This window comes from Sinohyriopsis cumingii, chromosome 1, assembly GCF_028554795.1.
Source record: "Sinohyriopsis cumingii isolate HCF-2022 chromosome 1, ASM2855479v2, whole genome shotgun sequence".
Classification (NCBI taxonomy): Eukaryota; Metazoa; Mollusca; class Bivalvia; order Unionida; family Unionidae; genus Sinohyriopsis; species Sinohyriopsis cumingii.
Window position 1 is genome coordinate 148,327,717 of NC_142961.1, and position 15,964 is coordinate 148,343,680.

The 15,964-nt window shown below is 32.5% G+C and overlaps 1 protein-coding gene across 1 annotated transcript in view; it reads right to left on the reverse strand.

Annotated features, from left to right (window-relative positions):
• The window catches only part of LOC149808119 (cilia- and flagella-associated protein 61-like), a 161,920-nt gene that overhangs the window by 79,572 nt on the left and 66,384 nt on the right, over window positions 1-15,964 (reverse strand). The window contains exons 20-22 of the mRNA XM_089973561.1: window positions 15,740-15,916; window positions 13,107-13,155; window positions 9,569-9,738 (exon numbers count right to left, since the gene is read on the reverse strand). Coding sequence (XP_089829687.1) covers window positions 9,569-9,738; window positions 13,107-13,155; window positions 15,740-15,916 — 396 coding nt within the window. The remainder of the gene's footprint in view (window positions 1-9,568; window positions 9,739-13,106; window positions 13,156-15,739; window positions 15,917-15,964) is intronic.

A 15,964-nucleotide genomic window follows, 5' to 3' on the forward strand; every position in this document is an offset into this window, starting at 1 on the left:
TCTATGTCTGACCTGGGATTTATTTTTATTAATAAAAGTTTTGTTTTGTTCTGTTCTATATATGTATGTTGACTGAGCAAAGCTCAGACTGACACATCTGAAAATCTTTGAGCATTCACTGGTCACTGAAAAATATATCAACAAAAATCTCAGGGAAATTAACAGCTGATGAATATTGACATTTTCTTTACATGAAGATAAATAAAGGACTAATAATTCACAAGTCATTACTGAACAGAGATGTTTTCAAATAAAACCTGTTTCATACTTTCAGCTGATGGTATAACTTACTGGATTGTCAATTTTTTCATGGTAACATATATGTATACAAATAAGTGATACTTTTACAAATTTAATTACTGTTACATACAAGTTCAAATTAATTTTTCTGACTGTAATTGAATGAGTAAAAACTGTTTTAAATGACTGAATAAGTTATAAATAATCTTTACTTAAATATAGCCAATCAATATCAAAACTTGCTAAATTTATATTTTAGATGAATTACAGAAAAAAGTAAAGTATTTTTAATGAATTTTACAAAATGTTTGTGTAATTTTAATAATATAGATAGAATGACATAAAATTGTGACATGTTTTATAAATTGTACAGAGATGATATTTTACTGTAACACCTGTAATTGATTCATATTTTTGTTTTATGTGATTTTGATGTGTACGACCTTTAACTTGTATATTACAATATTATCTGTTTATAAATATTACCAAAATTTTAGACAGATTGCTCCATCTATAATCCCCTTCCAAGAAGCTACAAATGTTACACATGCTGTAAGTCTATATAATGCCCTTCAAGGGAGCTAGAAAATTTGCCCATGCTATATAATGCCCTTCAAGTAAGCTACAAAAGTTACCCATGCTATAAGTCTATATAATGTCCTTTAAAGGAACTACAAAATTTGCCCATGCTCTAAGTCTATACAATGCCCTTCAAGGGAGCTACAAAAGTTACCCATGCTATAAGTCTACATAATGCCCTTCAAGGGAGCTACAAAAGTTGCCCATACTATATAATGCCCTTCATGAGAGCTACAAAAGTTACCCATCCTATAAGTCTACATAAGTTACCCACGTTATAAGTTTATATAATGCCCTTCAATGGAGCTACAAAAGTTACCCATGCTATATAATACCTTTCAAGGGAGCTACAAAAGTTGCCCATGCTATATAATGCCCTTCAAGGGAGCTACAAAAGTTACCCATGCTATAAGTCTATATCATGCCCTTCAAGGAAGCTACACAAGTTGCCCAATGCTATAAGTCTATATAATGCCCTTCAAGGGAGCTACAAAAGTTGCCCATGCTATAAGTCTATATAATGCCCTTCAAGGAAGCTATAAAAGTTGCCCATGCTATAAGTCTATATAATGCCCTTCAAGGGAGCTACAAAAGTTGCCCATGCTATAAGTTTATATAACGCTCTTCAAGGGAGCTACAAAAGTTGCCCATGCTATAGTATAAGTCTATATAATGCCCTTCAAAGGAGCTACACCAGTTGCCCATGCTATTAAATGCCCTTCAGGAGAACTACAAAAGTTGCCCATGCTATAAGTCTATTTAAATTACTCATGTTATAAGTCTATATAATGCTCTTCAAGGGAACTACAAGTTACCCATGCTATATAAAGCCCTTCAAGGGAGCTGCTACAAAAGTTACCCATGCTATATAATGCCCTTCAAGGGAGCTACAAAAGTTACCCATGCTATAAGTCTATATAATGCCCTTCAAGGGATCTACTAAAGTTGCCCATGCTATATAATGTCCTTCATGGGAGCTACAAACGTTACCCATACTATAAGTCTATATAACACCCTTCAAGGGAGCTACAAAAGTTACCCATGCTCTAAGTCTACATATTGCCCTTCAAGGGAGCTACAAAATTTGCCCATGCTAGAAGTCTATATAATGAGAAAGCTACAAAAGTTGCCCATGCTATATAATGCCCTTCAAGGAAGCTACAAAAGTTACCTATATGTCTATATAATGCCTTTCAAGAAAGCTACAAAAGTGACCAATGCTATAATTCTATATAATGCCTTTTAACACATTAACCCCTAGAGGTTTGTGTCGTTTTTGCCTGAAAATCGAGTAGAAAATGCATTTTGAAAGCTATTTCTGAATACATCCAGAAACACCAAATTACAGGTAATCTTTCAACAACATACTACCTAGTTGTGTTAGAAACATCATTTTTCATTGGCTATTTGGCTAGTGCATGATCAGCATAAGGGTAAAAAAAAAATTGTTGCTAAACGGAGCCATTATTTTTGTATTGAGACCACTCTTTATTCCAAATGCCCATCTTATCCTACTTTTTGCAAAGGTTCATCCGTCTGTTTGCAGTTCATACCAGTTTGCCTTAGATCTGAGACTAAAAAGTCTAAAATCTGGACACAAAATCGGACTCTGACCACAGGTGAATTTTAGGTAGAAAAAAATCAGGTCCAAAAAATGAGATTTTTCCCTCTGTATTTTATACTGCAACGAGAAATTCCAGATTATTTGGTATCATTGTAGAGCTACATCTGTCTACCTTTCTATAATACCACCCACTTTAGTATATCATGCATGACCATGATGCTACAGAGCTTAGCAGTAGGCTAATACCTCCTGCCATGTTAACTCGCCGCCAGGGGTTAATGTGTTAAGAAGGATTTTTGAATTTTTTTACAAATCATCAAGGAATGGCTAAATTTGTAATTTATGTGCAATGTCGATGCACAAGTGATTAAACATGCAAGGAATATTCAAATCTGGTGACATCATCAAAATGCACCCATTAACACATTAACCCCTGGAGGTTTTTCTCATTTTTGCCTGAAAATCGAGTAGGAAACACATTTTGAAAGCTATTTCTGAATACATCCAAAAACACCAAATTCCAGGTGATCTTTCAATAACATACTGCCTAGTTGTGTTAGAAACATCATTTTTCGTTGGCTATTTGCTCGCACATGAGCAGAAGGGTAAAAGTTGGAGTTCTTCTTTTTGGGCCAAACGGACCATTATTTTTGTATTAAGATCACTCTTTATTCTAAATTCCCATCTTATCCTACTTTTTGCAAAGGTTCATCTCTCTGTTTGCAGTTCATAATGGTTTGCCTTAGATCTGAGACCAAAAAGTCTAAAATCCGGACACAAAATCGGATTCCGACCACAGGTGAATTTTGGGAAGAAAAAAATCGGGTCCAAAAATTGAGGGTTTTTCCCTCTGTATTTTGTAGTGCAATTAGAAATTCCAGATTATTTGGTATCATTTTAGAGCTGCATCTATCTACCTTTCTAAAATACCAGCCACTTTAGTGTATCATGCATGACCATGGTGCTACAGAGCTCAACAGTAGGCTACTACCTCCTGCCACGTTAACTCATCGCCAGGGGTTAGTGTGTTAAGTAATCTACAAAAGTTACCCATGTTATAGGTCAGGGAGTATTATATGGAAGGATGTTCCAACAAGTATAACTGTGCATAAACAATTGCTTATTTATGTTAAATCACATCATTATTTGTTCTGATTCACCAAAAACCAAAATAATGTAAAATAGTTAAAATAGCAATGCTAAAGCAAAATTGACACAATTCAACTGGTTCCATGTCCGTACCCATATTAGACATGGGGCAGTGGTATTCTGAGAGACCTTATAGCAAGGGAACATTGTATACTGGCATATATACTTAAGTTATTTGTATTAGTTCTGTACATTACTAGGTTATGAATATTTGTTGCAAAATGTGTGGCAGGAATAAAATTTTCTCTTAAATCATTTTTAAAAAATTACTTTTAATCATATAAAAAGGTATTATTAATTTTATAAATGCAAATTGTAAACTTTGTTAGTAATGTAATACATATTGCCTGATAAGACAGTTTGATTAGATCAGCTATCTTAGGATTTTAAATCAGCATCATCTTTAAAACTGTATTTACTCACTTATAAGTCCAAATGCAAACAAAACAGACCCTTATCTGCCAGTGCACAATGCACCAACAGATCAGGGTATGTGTTGTTTGTTTTCTGATTACCTGTAACAAATGGGATAGATCTAGCTATGGCAGATTTGGCTTCATGCAGTTTGCAGTTAGATCTGACTTTAGAATATATGGCACACTGTTGTTATGGCATAATACAATTGCGTCATTTGTATAAATCAAACTGGATTTATGATATTAGACTAAATTTCTACTTCATCAAAAACAATATGCATGTCTTTCAAACCATGTCTTTCAAACATGCAAGTATAGTGTAAATAAAATGTATTTGCATGTGACACTAACACAAATGAACTGCTATGCTGATTCAAAATTGATTTTACAACAAAGTCCAATGATGACAGTCGAGAGTAGAAAACACAAACAACAGGGTCTCCATCTTGGGTCATGTTACAGTGCTCTTCTTTATTATGGTGTTTACTGGAGCTATAAAAGGGACTTGCATTATAAGTGAAACCCCCTTATAATGAGGTTGTCTTCATTAGGAATCTGTCACAAGAGTGCAAAATAACACAAATATAGGGTATTTATTAAATCTGAAACAATCTTGGTAATTTAAGTGACAATAATGAAAATTCTTTAATTGATTAGCTGAATCTATGACGATACACCCATAATGAGAAACACAGCAATATATAGATAAAACTACATGTGCTTTGTTTTGAGTTGGTGGAAATAAGGAGTTTGATGCAGTGCAGCAATATGTTAAGGCAATTAGGCCAAGATGTATATTCCTACAATGTATTGAACAAGTTCTCTGCCCTGACTTGGAACAAAGCACTTATCTGGTTTTGTTTTTAGTACATATCTTCTTTATTTCAAATTTTGTAATGTATCCTTGATGAAAATGTAATAAAGGCATCTGGAGGTTTAAGAAAGATAATGTACAACCAACCCACTGAAAAACTCCCTTGAGACCTTAGGCCCATACATAACAGGGACTAGGACCAATAGATACTGTGCAGTGATTTACTCTATAACTTTGAATTTAAAAAAAAAGTGTTGTGTAATGAATGTATGAATAGATTGAATAGATTTAAGCTGCAATCAGAGGCAAGTAGATTTTCTTTTATTTTTCAACTGGACCAGCACCTGTACCTTTTTCATACAGTACCCTACTTGCTGAATACACACTTGTAACACTTCCAAGCAATTTTCAGGGCAAATTTAATATACTTACAGTAATTAAATACATTTGATTACACAGAAAGCTCTTTAATTTACATTACTTTCAAACTTTATTTTGTATGTCATCATTGCAAGAAATTACTGATGCATTTAACCTGAAGGTGATAATTTATACATTTTTTTATTTTTTTCATAAAAACAAAACAAAAAAGAAATCTCTTTCCAACATGCAGGTTAGTCTAGATTTTTAACTAAAAATTGTTTGGTTATTTGTTTAACAAGAAAATTCTAAATGGTAATGGTTCTATTTCCATTTTGTTTCCTAACTTTAAAGTTAGAAAAATATTTAAAATGTAAACACAAATACAATTCCCTGCTTGTACCCAGTGATGAAGGTGTCTCAACAACATTGCAACAAGATGTAATTCTTCTAAATTTCAGTCAAAGTGTATACAACTGTTGCTTCTTATGATACAATGACCTTCATGCTGCAAATATTCATAAATTTTATTCTCAGATTTACTAAACGAATTTGAATCCTCAATAATATTAATAGGCAAACTGAAATTCTGGCTATTGATGGTATTTTATATAATTTACACTGTGGAATATTTTCTATGAGTTTATCATTGCTGGAGCTGAGAATGAAGTCAACAGGTGCAATCCTGTTGACTTCATCCCCATCTCCAGCAATGATAACTCACTGAAAATATTCTACAGTGTAAATCATATAAAATACCATCATATGGTTCAGAAATTTCTGTTCTTTGATTTCTTAAATCTGTTTTTTTAAGGTACGTGCACCGAGAATTCAAATTTTGCAGCCGGTAGCAAACTCAGTTAAAGATAAAATGATGTAGTTGATGTCCCTTAACCGATTTGGCCCCGATCCCATCTGTAGGCGTGATGAGGCTGTACCCTACTTCAAAGCCCTGCAGCATCAAGGCCATTTAAGATAGACCAACGTGGGTGGTATTAAAAAAAAGCAGACAGATATAGCTCTAAAATGATATCAAATAATCTGGAAGTTCTAGTTGCACTACAAAATACAGTTAGAGAAAGCTCATTTTTCGGACCCGTTTTTTTTCACCCAAAATTCGCTCGAGATCGGAATGCGATTTTGTGTCCGGATTTTAGACCTTTTGGCCTCAGATCTAAGGCATACCAGTCTTAACTGCACACAGGCAGGTGAACCTTTGCAAAAACTAGGATAAGGTGGGCATTTGGAAGAAACTGTGGTCTCCATACGAAAATGATGGGTCTATTAAGCCAAAAAAAAAAAAAAAAAAAGAAGTCCAACTTTAACCCTTCTGCTCATGCACAAGCAAAATAACCAACAGAAATTGATGTTTCTAATACAACTAGCATTATTCTCATGGATAACCTGTTGAAAACCGCTGTATTACGATGTATTCAGAAATAGCACCCCAAATCTCGTTCCTATGCACATTTCAGGCAAAAACAACAAAAACCTCTGGGGCCGAATGAGTTAAATATCTGTCTATAGCTGTTTCATGACTGTTAAGAGTACTTAGTTCACTGTAAGAACCATCTGGTTTCATCCAAGTCATAGGCACTTATATAATTAAACAGGGGCAATGATAGCTGATAATTTCTGAACAAAGATAAATTTCTAAACATGCTTTGAATATCAACATCAGTTCTTAAGTCTTTCTTATTGTGTTTAGATGTTTTATAGTCCTTCTTACTGTGTCTAGTTTTTTTTATAAATAACTTCAGTGGCACTTACTTGGTCTCTCCCTTTCTGTCATGTTTGGTGTCACTTTGCACACCAGTTTCATGTGAAAACTCATCATAAAACACTGTCCAAAATACTGCTGTCAACAGTGAAATGGCCATAAACTCCTCATCAATATCTAAATTACTTCCCCAATAGGTCTCAACTTTCATCAGATATCTTGTACAACCTCCCCACAATAGTTTCAAATTCATAACAATACATGATTGCCAATATTTTATCACTTGACTATTATTGAATATCTCAAGTGGTAAAAGTAGTCCCAGACTGGGTGTACATATTGCTGAATGCTTTGCTGTGCAATATGGAAACACAAATTGAACAGATGTACTGAATGTCAGATCAGTCAATTGTGATATTAAATGGGACTGTAATAAACTTAGGGCCTTATCAGTGAGAACAACCATATCAGAGATTCTAAGTTTAATCATATTTTATAGCCAGAACTGAATTCAATCATAAATAGTAATGCAAGAAAAAGCCATTCAAGTTTAAGGTGATTCTGGATTGCTTGGACCTTCCGGCAAAAAATTATCAATCTTTCAAAAAGTATAAGAAAACAAACAAAACACCACCACATGAATATATATGAACATATTTACAGCAGGCTTGTCAAAAGCAATGAAGACCAGACCCCAATTTCATCAATATAAAACTTAAAGTTAACTCTAAACTTAAGAAATTTTGAATGGTCATTTTTAAGATTTAAATTTCAGCCAATCAGACTGCCTGAGTTATGACTTAAGAATCCAGACTTAAGCTCCGTTGGTGAAATCCAATCCAATTTCCATAGTCAAAAACTGAGTGCAAAATAAGTGCTTTAATGTCACATATTGTTTTTTGCTATCATTTTGCTTGAACTGGGATTAAAACTATGAACATTCCGACATTATATAGCATGCGCGTTTTTGGTTTCCCTGCATATAAGACAAATTTGAATGATACTGAGTGACTCCAAGTAGGACTTTTTCATTAAGGACTTTAGAGTTAGACTGTTTCATGAGTACGGGTATGTGTGCAGGGCAGAACTTGACCTGACAACAGAATGATTCTGAATCTAGCCTCCTAAAATACAAGGTCATGCTACCTCAAGAAGGGCTAGCAGAGTATATTTAACAGTCCTGTGTACCTTTGACATGACATGTGTAAAACAAAAATCTATGCTTGAATTATTCAGCTGAATCATAAAAGGATGGTATACACTTTTTTGGGATGTTCAAAGGTGAAATCAAGTGCATGTTGTTTTATGTTGTATTTTATACATTGTTTAAGAGATTAAATTCATAAATTTTGATATAAAATATTATTCTAATCCTGTAAATTAAACTTGTAAAAGTCTAATATAACCATTGAATGTAGAGTCCCTCTAAATATCAAAATAATTTTGACTTGTTCCTAATCACTGCCATTAAAATAAACATCCATCAGCTCTGTAGGCCCACTGTTGGGAACTGTCACTACTGCTGGCTAACTCATTGTGTTTACATCACTGACATAATTATACAGTAATTAAAGGCTTTTTCTCCAGACTGCAACTAAAGTATCTACTTACATCAGTGATGTCATTATATAGTACAGCTATCTCTCCAGATTAATAAGTATGGATATTTCTCTAGACTGAGAACTACAGTATCTGTTTAGATCAGTGATGTCATTATACAGAAAGGTTATCATATTTCTCTAGACTGAGAACTACAGTATCTGTTCAGATCAGTGATGTCATTATACAGAAAGGTTACCATGTTTCTCTAGACTGAGAACTACAGTATCTGTTTAGATCAGTGATGTCATTATACAGAAAGGTTACCATATTTCTCTAGACTGAGAACTACAGTATCTGTTTAGATCAGTGATGTCATTATACAGAAAGGTTACCATATTTCTCTAGACTGAGAACTACAGTATCTGTTTAGGTCAGTGATGTCATTATACAGAAAGGTTACCATGTTTCTCTAGACTGAGAACTACAGTATCTGTTTAGGTCAGTGATGTTATTATACAGAAAGGTTACCATATTTCTCTAGACTGAGAACTACAGTATCTATTTAGGTCAGTGATGTCATTATACAGAAAGGTTACCATAATCTTCAATGAGAACTAAAGTATTTGTTTACATCAGCAATGTCGTTATAATGTGAGGCTATTTCTCTAGACTGAGAACTACAGTATCTGTTTAGGTCAGTGATGTCATTATACAGAAAGGTTACCATAATCTTCAATGAGAACTACAGTATTTGTTTACATCAGCAATGTCATTATAATGTGAGGCTATTTCTGTAGACTGAGGAATACAGTATATATTTGTGCTGAAGTAGACTGCATGTAATAAAAATCACTGTAAAATACCATAAAATAAAAAGATGAACAAACTTTTACACATTTGAAATGGAAAACACTCACGGATATCTAGGACCTAATGGAAAACACTCACGGATATCTAGGGCCTAATGGAAAACACAGCCCTGCATGAATGTGAATATATATAACATTATTGCAATGCAAGAATTCTGTGTAACACAAGTCTTGTTTACAAATTGAGCACTAAAAGTTATTTATATTGATGTTCAAAGACTTAAACACAAACCTGGTGATACCATTGCAGGAAATGTTATACCTTTGTCTTGCCAACTGCACACACATGGGAGACAGCACCTTGAAATAACTTACATGTATTCCCACTTCTTTAGAGTTGAAATTAGCATGTGTCCATTTATCTGCATGGTACTTTCGCTGGAACTTTGTTAGACTGCCAGCTCCACGGATGGCAACATCATTGGTGTGGAAATAAGCATCAATAACCAATTTCCCATCATATACCAAGCATGCATCATTGACAGCTGAAAAAAGGAGGGTTTAACTTGGAGAAAAAAACTAAGATGATCAAACCCGGTTTGGGGAAGAAAAGTATTTTTAATAAACAGCTCAAATTGCAGAGGTCAGTACTTAGTTACAAACTGCATGAATGGGTTTTCTGTATTTAAGATTTTTCATTTAAGCCTTGTGAAGGTAGAATGTTTTGACATGTTTTGTTCAAATATTTAAAGTAAAATTCCTTGTTTTAGATATAATGGATAAAAACAATATCTACATCGGAGAAGAAAAATATAATATGACAGATCATGTCTTAAATACCAGAAAAATTTGTAAAACTCCAATCTTCTGAGTAACAAAAACAAATACATTGAAATTTGGCAATTTTCAGAGAAGTTTGCAATTATGATCACTTTGAAAACTGTTCCTTATAATACATTTCTCTCTGAAATATGATGATTAGCTATGAAAAGTTATATCCTTTAGTCTGACTGCCAAACATCACGTACACAAGGCGGAATTGTCACCATACTGTTTATGTTGAGACGTACTGATGAAAAATTGAGCTGCCATTTCTAAAATTATAGGTTTTTTAACATTTAAATCAAATGCAAAATGCCTTACCAATAATTTTATAAGAAATTTAGTTGCCAGTGGGCCATTTTTTAAAGCAAGATAAATATTGCCAGAATTTAAAATGCATTTACCGAGTAAAATTCATAGCAATTATGAAAGTTGCAATGCCATGTTTATGTTACCAATAGCAATGTTGAAAATGAAATTAAGGGCAATTTCAAAAAGATGTTATACTCTGAAAATATTCCATGTAATAAAATACTTTTTATAATCTGAATTTTGGTTATAAATATGCATGTCACAAAATGTACTGTCTCATCTAAAAAAACCACAGAAGTGCCATAATCTACCAAAGTATTAATGCAAAACTGAACTTGGTGTGATGATAATGTCAACAATCCTCATGTCATTACCAACAAAATGTTATCCAAGACAAAACAATAATTATTGGTTTTAAAAAAATGTCCGATTCATATTTTCTGTACAGTTAGCTTTCATGTTTGCATTCTTGTAAGACATCTTAGAGAAAATGATGGGTCAGCAATGATATATCTATATTACTAATCTCCAAAGCCCAGGCCACATTTAAAATTATTATGTTTCCCCTCTCCCATCCATTTTTCAAACCCTAGTAGGTAGGTAGGAGAATAATTTTGTTTCATAAATAACAAGTGAAAGATGACATATTGTATATGTGTGATACTGTAACATGCAATGAATACTCTTGTCCCCTATTTCCATTCCACTCTGAAGTAATCAATTTTTTCTACAGATTTTAATGTTTTACTTACATATAATATTCATATTTTTCTATTAGTACCATAAAAACAAAATAATTCAATAACACTATTTTAATACAGTAAAACAACCAACCTCCCGAAGAAAAAAATATGAACTTATCTAAACCTGACCACCCCTAAGTAAGCGAAATGGATTTGCTTGTGTCTTTGCAGACAGGAAAAGAAATATGAAATACAATATACAAGTACATATGGCTGCCATGAATCTAAATACAGATATTTTTTAATGGAAATGGATACATGTTAATGTGATGCTAAGTTAAATTTTACAGACTAAAGACAAAATCAGAATTAAAAAAAAAACAACATTATAAACATCCAACCTCAATTAATACATGACAATGGCTAAAAAGAAATGATCTGTTTTGGTTTTTTTTTCCCATTCAAATGGCTATTGAAATGTATGTGTACTCTGAATAATTTATATTTATTATTAAGATCTTTAAAATTTAAAAAATCCCAATCAGTGATTTTCTGACACTGAATAAATTCATAATACTGTTAAAAATAAAAACAAAATGATAGTTTCATTTTATTGTACTGTCTTATCCAATGTCAACCAATACATGTAAACAACCATGACATTCATCATCCAGCAGCATAAAGCTGTCTAGATCTTACAGTATTTACATGCTACATGTACTTGAACTGGCCTAGATTTTGGGCTTCATGAGTGCCAGAGACAACAAACATAAACTCCTTTAATGAGGCTACCAATGGAAAGAAGCTACCCATAGGGAAATGAAAACCTGTCACCAAGTTCTTTTTATTAATGAAACACAAGTAAAACTCGTACGATTTAAAACATGCATGAATTCCAGAAGAGTAATGCATATAATTATGATTAACCTGCAGAAAATGAAACTTGCATGACACAATAAAGTTTCTTCCAATCACCGATAACAATGGAAATTGCAAAACTCGATCAGATTTCACTGCCACAATCGAACATGTGTCTTGAGTCAATGGCTGATGAGGCTGCAGACTCCACTGGCATTGCTCAGGAAGAATTTTATCATTATGTACATGTGGATGATGAAGCTACAGTGAAATGGCTGAATGCATTTCAAAACTGAAATCGTCTGTGGTATTTGTCGCCAGTGCTGGGCATATGTACAAATACATAAGTGCTTACGAATCATTTAGTCGAAAAAAGCAGGTCCACATATTATATTGGACTGAAACTTATATGCCTGACATAACGGGGTTATCAACTGAAGATCAGTCAAAATAAGCAGGGAAAAATTAGCATAACAAGAAATATTTTTTGGGACTGGACCAAAACACTCAACATATTTGGGTTCTCGAGATAACCAAGGTTGCGATAAGTGGGTCTGACTGACATATGTGTAAGTAGGTATATATATATACATGTACACCATGTAAGTCAGACTGTATTCTTATTTAAATATGGTTAGCATAATGTGGACATCACAGACTACTATACTGGTCAGCTGGGCAGGCATTTTCCACACTTTTACACTAGTCTATAACAGACTGGCAACATGAATCACTTCTCTGCTAAAATTCTGCTCACATAAAGTTTAACATACATCATTATCCATTTTTCTCTTAAAGTGTTCCTAATTAAATTAAATTTAATATTTTGGGTTTCTTTCATCCAAGATTTTATTTACTGATTTTATTAATTTGTTGATCATAATGGAAATCACAGCAACACCATCCTTGCACCCACAAGAATCATGGGCTCCAACAAAGTCAACCAAAATTTCCCATTTTCCAGGCATAAAACTTGATTTATGTTCTTTTACTGATGTTGTCTTGTCATGTTTACTTGAGATTCAAAGAATTTATTTAAACTGCACAACACTTGATTGATACAACAGCAGAATCTGTCAATTAGCGACCAAAATGGCTGCTGATGGTATCTTGTCTAAAGGTTCCACAGTACATGTATATTCATCTGAGGACTAATTTTACTCGACATAACTGCTCCTGAAATCACAATTATTCCTGTTTTATGATAGTAACATACTGCAAGACAATCTGAAATTTACCTCTGAATGCATCATAATCCACAGCCTTCTTGTAATAGGCAAAGAAAACCTGCAATAAAAAGACTGAACTGGTTGTAATAATGCACTGATATTCTAATCTATCAAAAAATGTAGTTCTGGGTTTTATAAACCAAACATTATTTTATTTTAAAATATTACTTCTGATTTAAAATAGAAGTTATTTTTAATTTACTAAATTATGAGGCAAAAAGTATTGCACATAAATTTTTACCTGCCTGATGTCATGACTAGTATTATCGGACGCTGTAACAAAAGCATTTATTCTTTGTTTGGTTTGAAATTTTAAAACACTGCAACACATGTAGCATATTAGCGTTGAAACAACTGAGTAACATGCCATGAACAAGGACACAACATGATATCTGATTTAAGTGCTCATTTATTCTTGATGGAATTCCCTTTCCAAATAAATGAATTTAGTTTGTTTTATGATTAACTGGTAACAAAATTAACAATTAACTTTGAATACTTGGTCCTTGGTTGCTTAGATGATGCGATTTTCATTAATACATTTGTTCAAAATACTATAAATTAAAACTTACAGCCCCTGGACAAATTTGCATAAATCATTTAATACAAGTGTTGAAAATTTATTATGCCACATCTTAAAATGTCTCTTGCAGGCTTTGATATATAGTTTGAAACATACCACGTTATATAGATGAGGCAACTAATGGAGGCAGTAGCTGCAGTGGTCTGCATGCCAGAGTCATGACCAAAATGGTGCAGGCTTTGAATCCTACCACTGCTTTATCCTGAGCTGGCAATCATGGTGACTCCCTGGGCATGGGACATTACTCCAATTGTTTTAGTATTAAATAAGCGACATACTGCTGTGCTGTAAAATTCTAAACTAAAACTGCACCATTATGATATGAGTCAAATTTTCAATGATCTACTTTAAAACTGTACCATTAAGTACGTTTGAATGATCTACTTTAAAACTGTACTGTTTATATATTTTCAATGATCTACTTTAAAACTGTACCATTAAGATATTTTGAATGATCTACTTTAAAACTGTACTGTTAAGATATTTTGAATTACCTACTTTAAAAATGTACTGTTTATATATTTTCAATGATCTACTTTAAAACTGTACCGTTAAGATATTTTGAATGATCTACTTTAAAACTGTACTGTTAAGATATTTTGAATTACCTACTTTAAAAATGTACTGTTTATATATTTTCAATGATCTACTTTAAAACTGTACCGTTAAGATATTTTGAATGATCTACTTTAAAATTGTACCATTAAGATATTTTGAATGATCTACTTTAAAACTGGACCATTAAGATATTTTGAATGATCTACTTTAAAACTGTACTGTTAAGATAATCTGAATGATCTACTTTAAAACTGTACTGTTAAGATATTTTGAATGATCTACTTTAAAACTGTACCATTAAGATATTCTGAATGATCTACTTTAAAACTGTACTGTTAAGATATTTTGAATTACCTACTTTAAAAATGTACTGTTTATATATTTTCAATGATCTACTTTAAAACTGTACCGTTAAGATATTTTGAATGATCTACTTTAAAACTGTACTGTCAAGATATTTTGAATTACCTACTTTAAAAATGTACTGTTTATATATTTTCAATGATCTACTTTAAAACTGTACCGTTAAGATATTTTGAATGATCTACTTTAAAATTGTACCATTAAGATATTTTGAATGATCTACTTTAAAACTGGACCATTAAGATATTTTGAATGATCTACTTTAAAACTGTACTGTTAAGATAATCTGAATGATCTACTTTAAAACTGTACTGTTATTTTGAATGATCTACTTTAAAACTGTACCATTAAGATATTCTGAATGATCTACTTTAAAACTGTACTGTTAAGATATTTTCAATGACCTACTTTAAAACTGTACTGTTAAGATAATTTAAATGATCTACTTTAAAACTGTACCATTAAGATATTTTGAATTACCTACTTTGAAATTGTACCATTAAGATATTTTGAATGACCTACTTTAAAATTGTATAGTTAAGATATTTTGAATGATCTACTTTAAAACTGTACCATTAAGATATTTTGAATGACCTACTTTAAAATTGTATTGTTAAGATAATTTGAATGATCTACTTTAAAAATGTACTGTTTAGATATTTTGAATGATCTACTTTAAAACTGTACCATTAAGATATTTTTTAATGATCTACTTTAAAACTGTACCATTAAGATATGCATATCAAATTTTTAATGATCTACTTAAAAAATGTCCTAATAAGATATTTTTGAATGATCTACTTTAAAATTGTACCGTTAACATATTTTGAATTATCTATTTTAAAACTGTACTGTTAAGATATGCATGTCAGATTTGGAATGATTGACGTAAAAACTGTACAGTTAAGATATGCATGTCAAACTTTGAATGACCTACTTTAAACCTGTACCGTTGAGATAGGCATGTCATATTTGGAATGACCTACTTTGTAAAATCTTATAGCATGAAGAAAAACAACTTGTACTCATTTCTGTCTTACACATTTCATGGCCCATCATAAAGTTTAAGCCCTCTGCCCCACCCCCCCACTTCAACTCCCACACTACTACTCTCTTACAAAAAATGTCTAATACATACACCACAATCAAGTTTGAGGGGCAATCTTTTTGAAGTGAATGTAGCTGATTTGATCTCTGTGCACTCCTTCCCATCATTCCATTGGGCCAGGTAGTAACCCTCATATATGTCAACTCCAAGCTCCTTCAATGCATCCATCAATGCCATTTCAACTACAGGATTGTTGAAACATGAGACCTGCAACCAGATTTATTGGATGATCAAAAAGTGCAGATTAATCTCCTT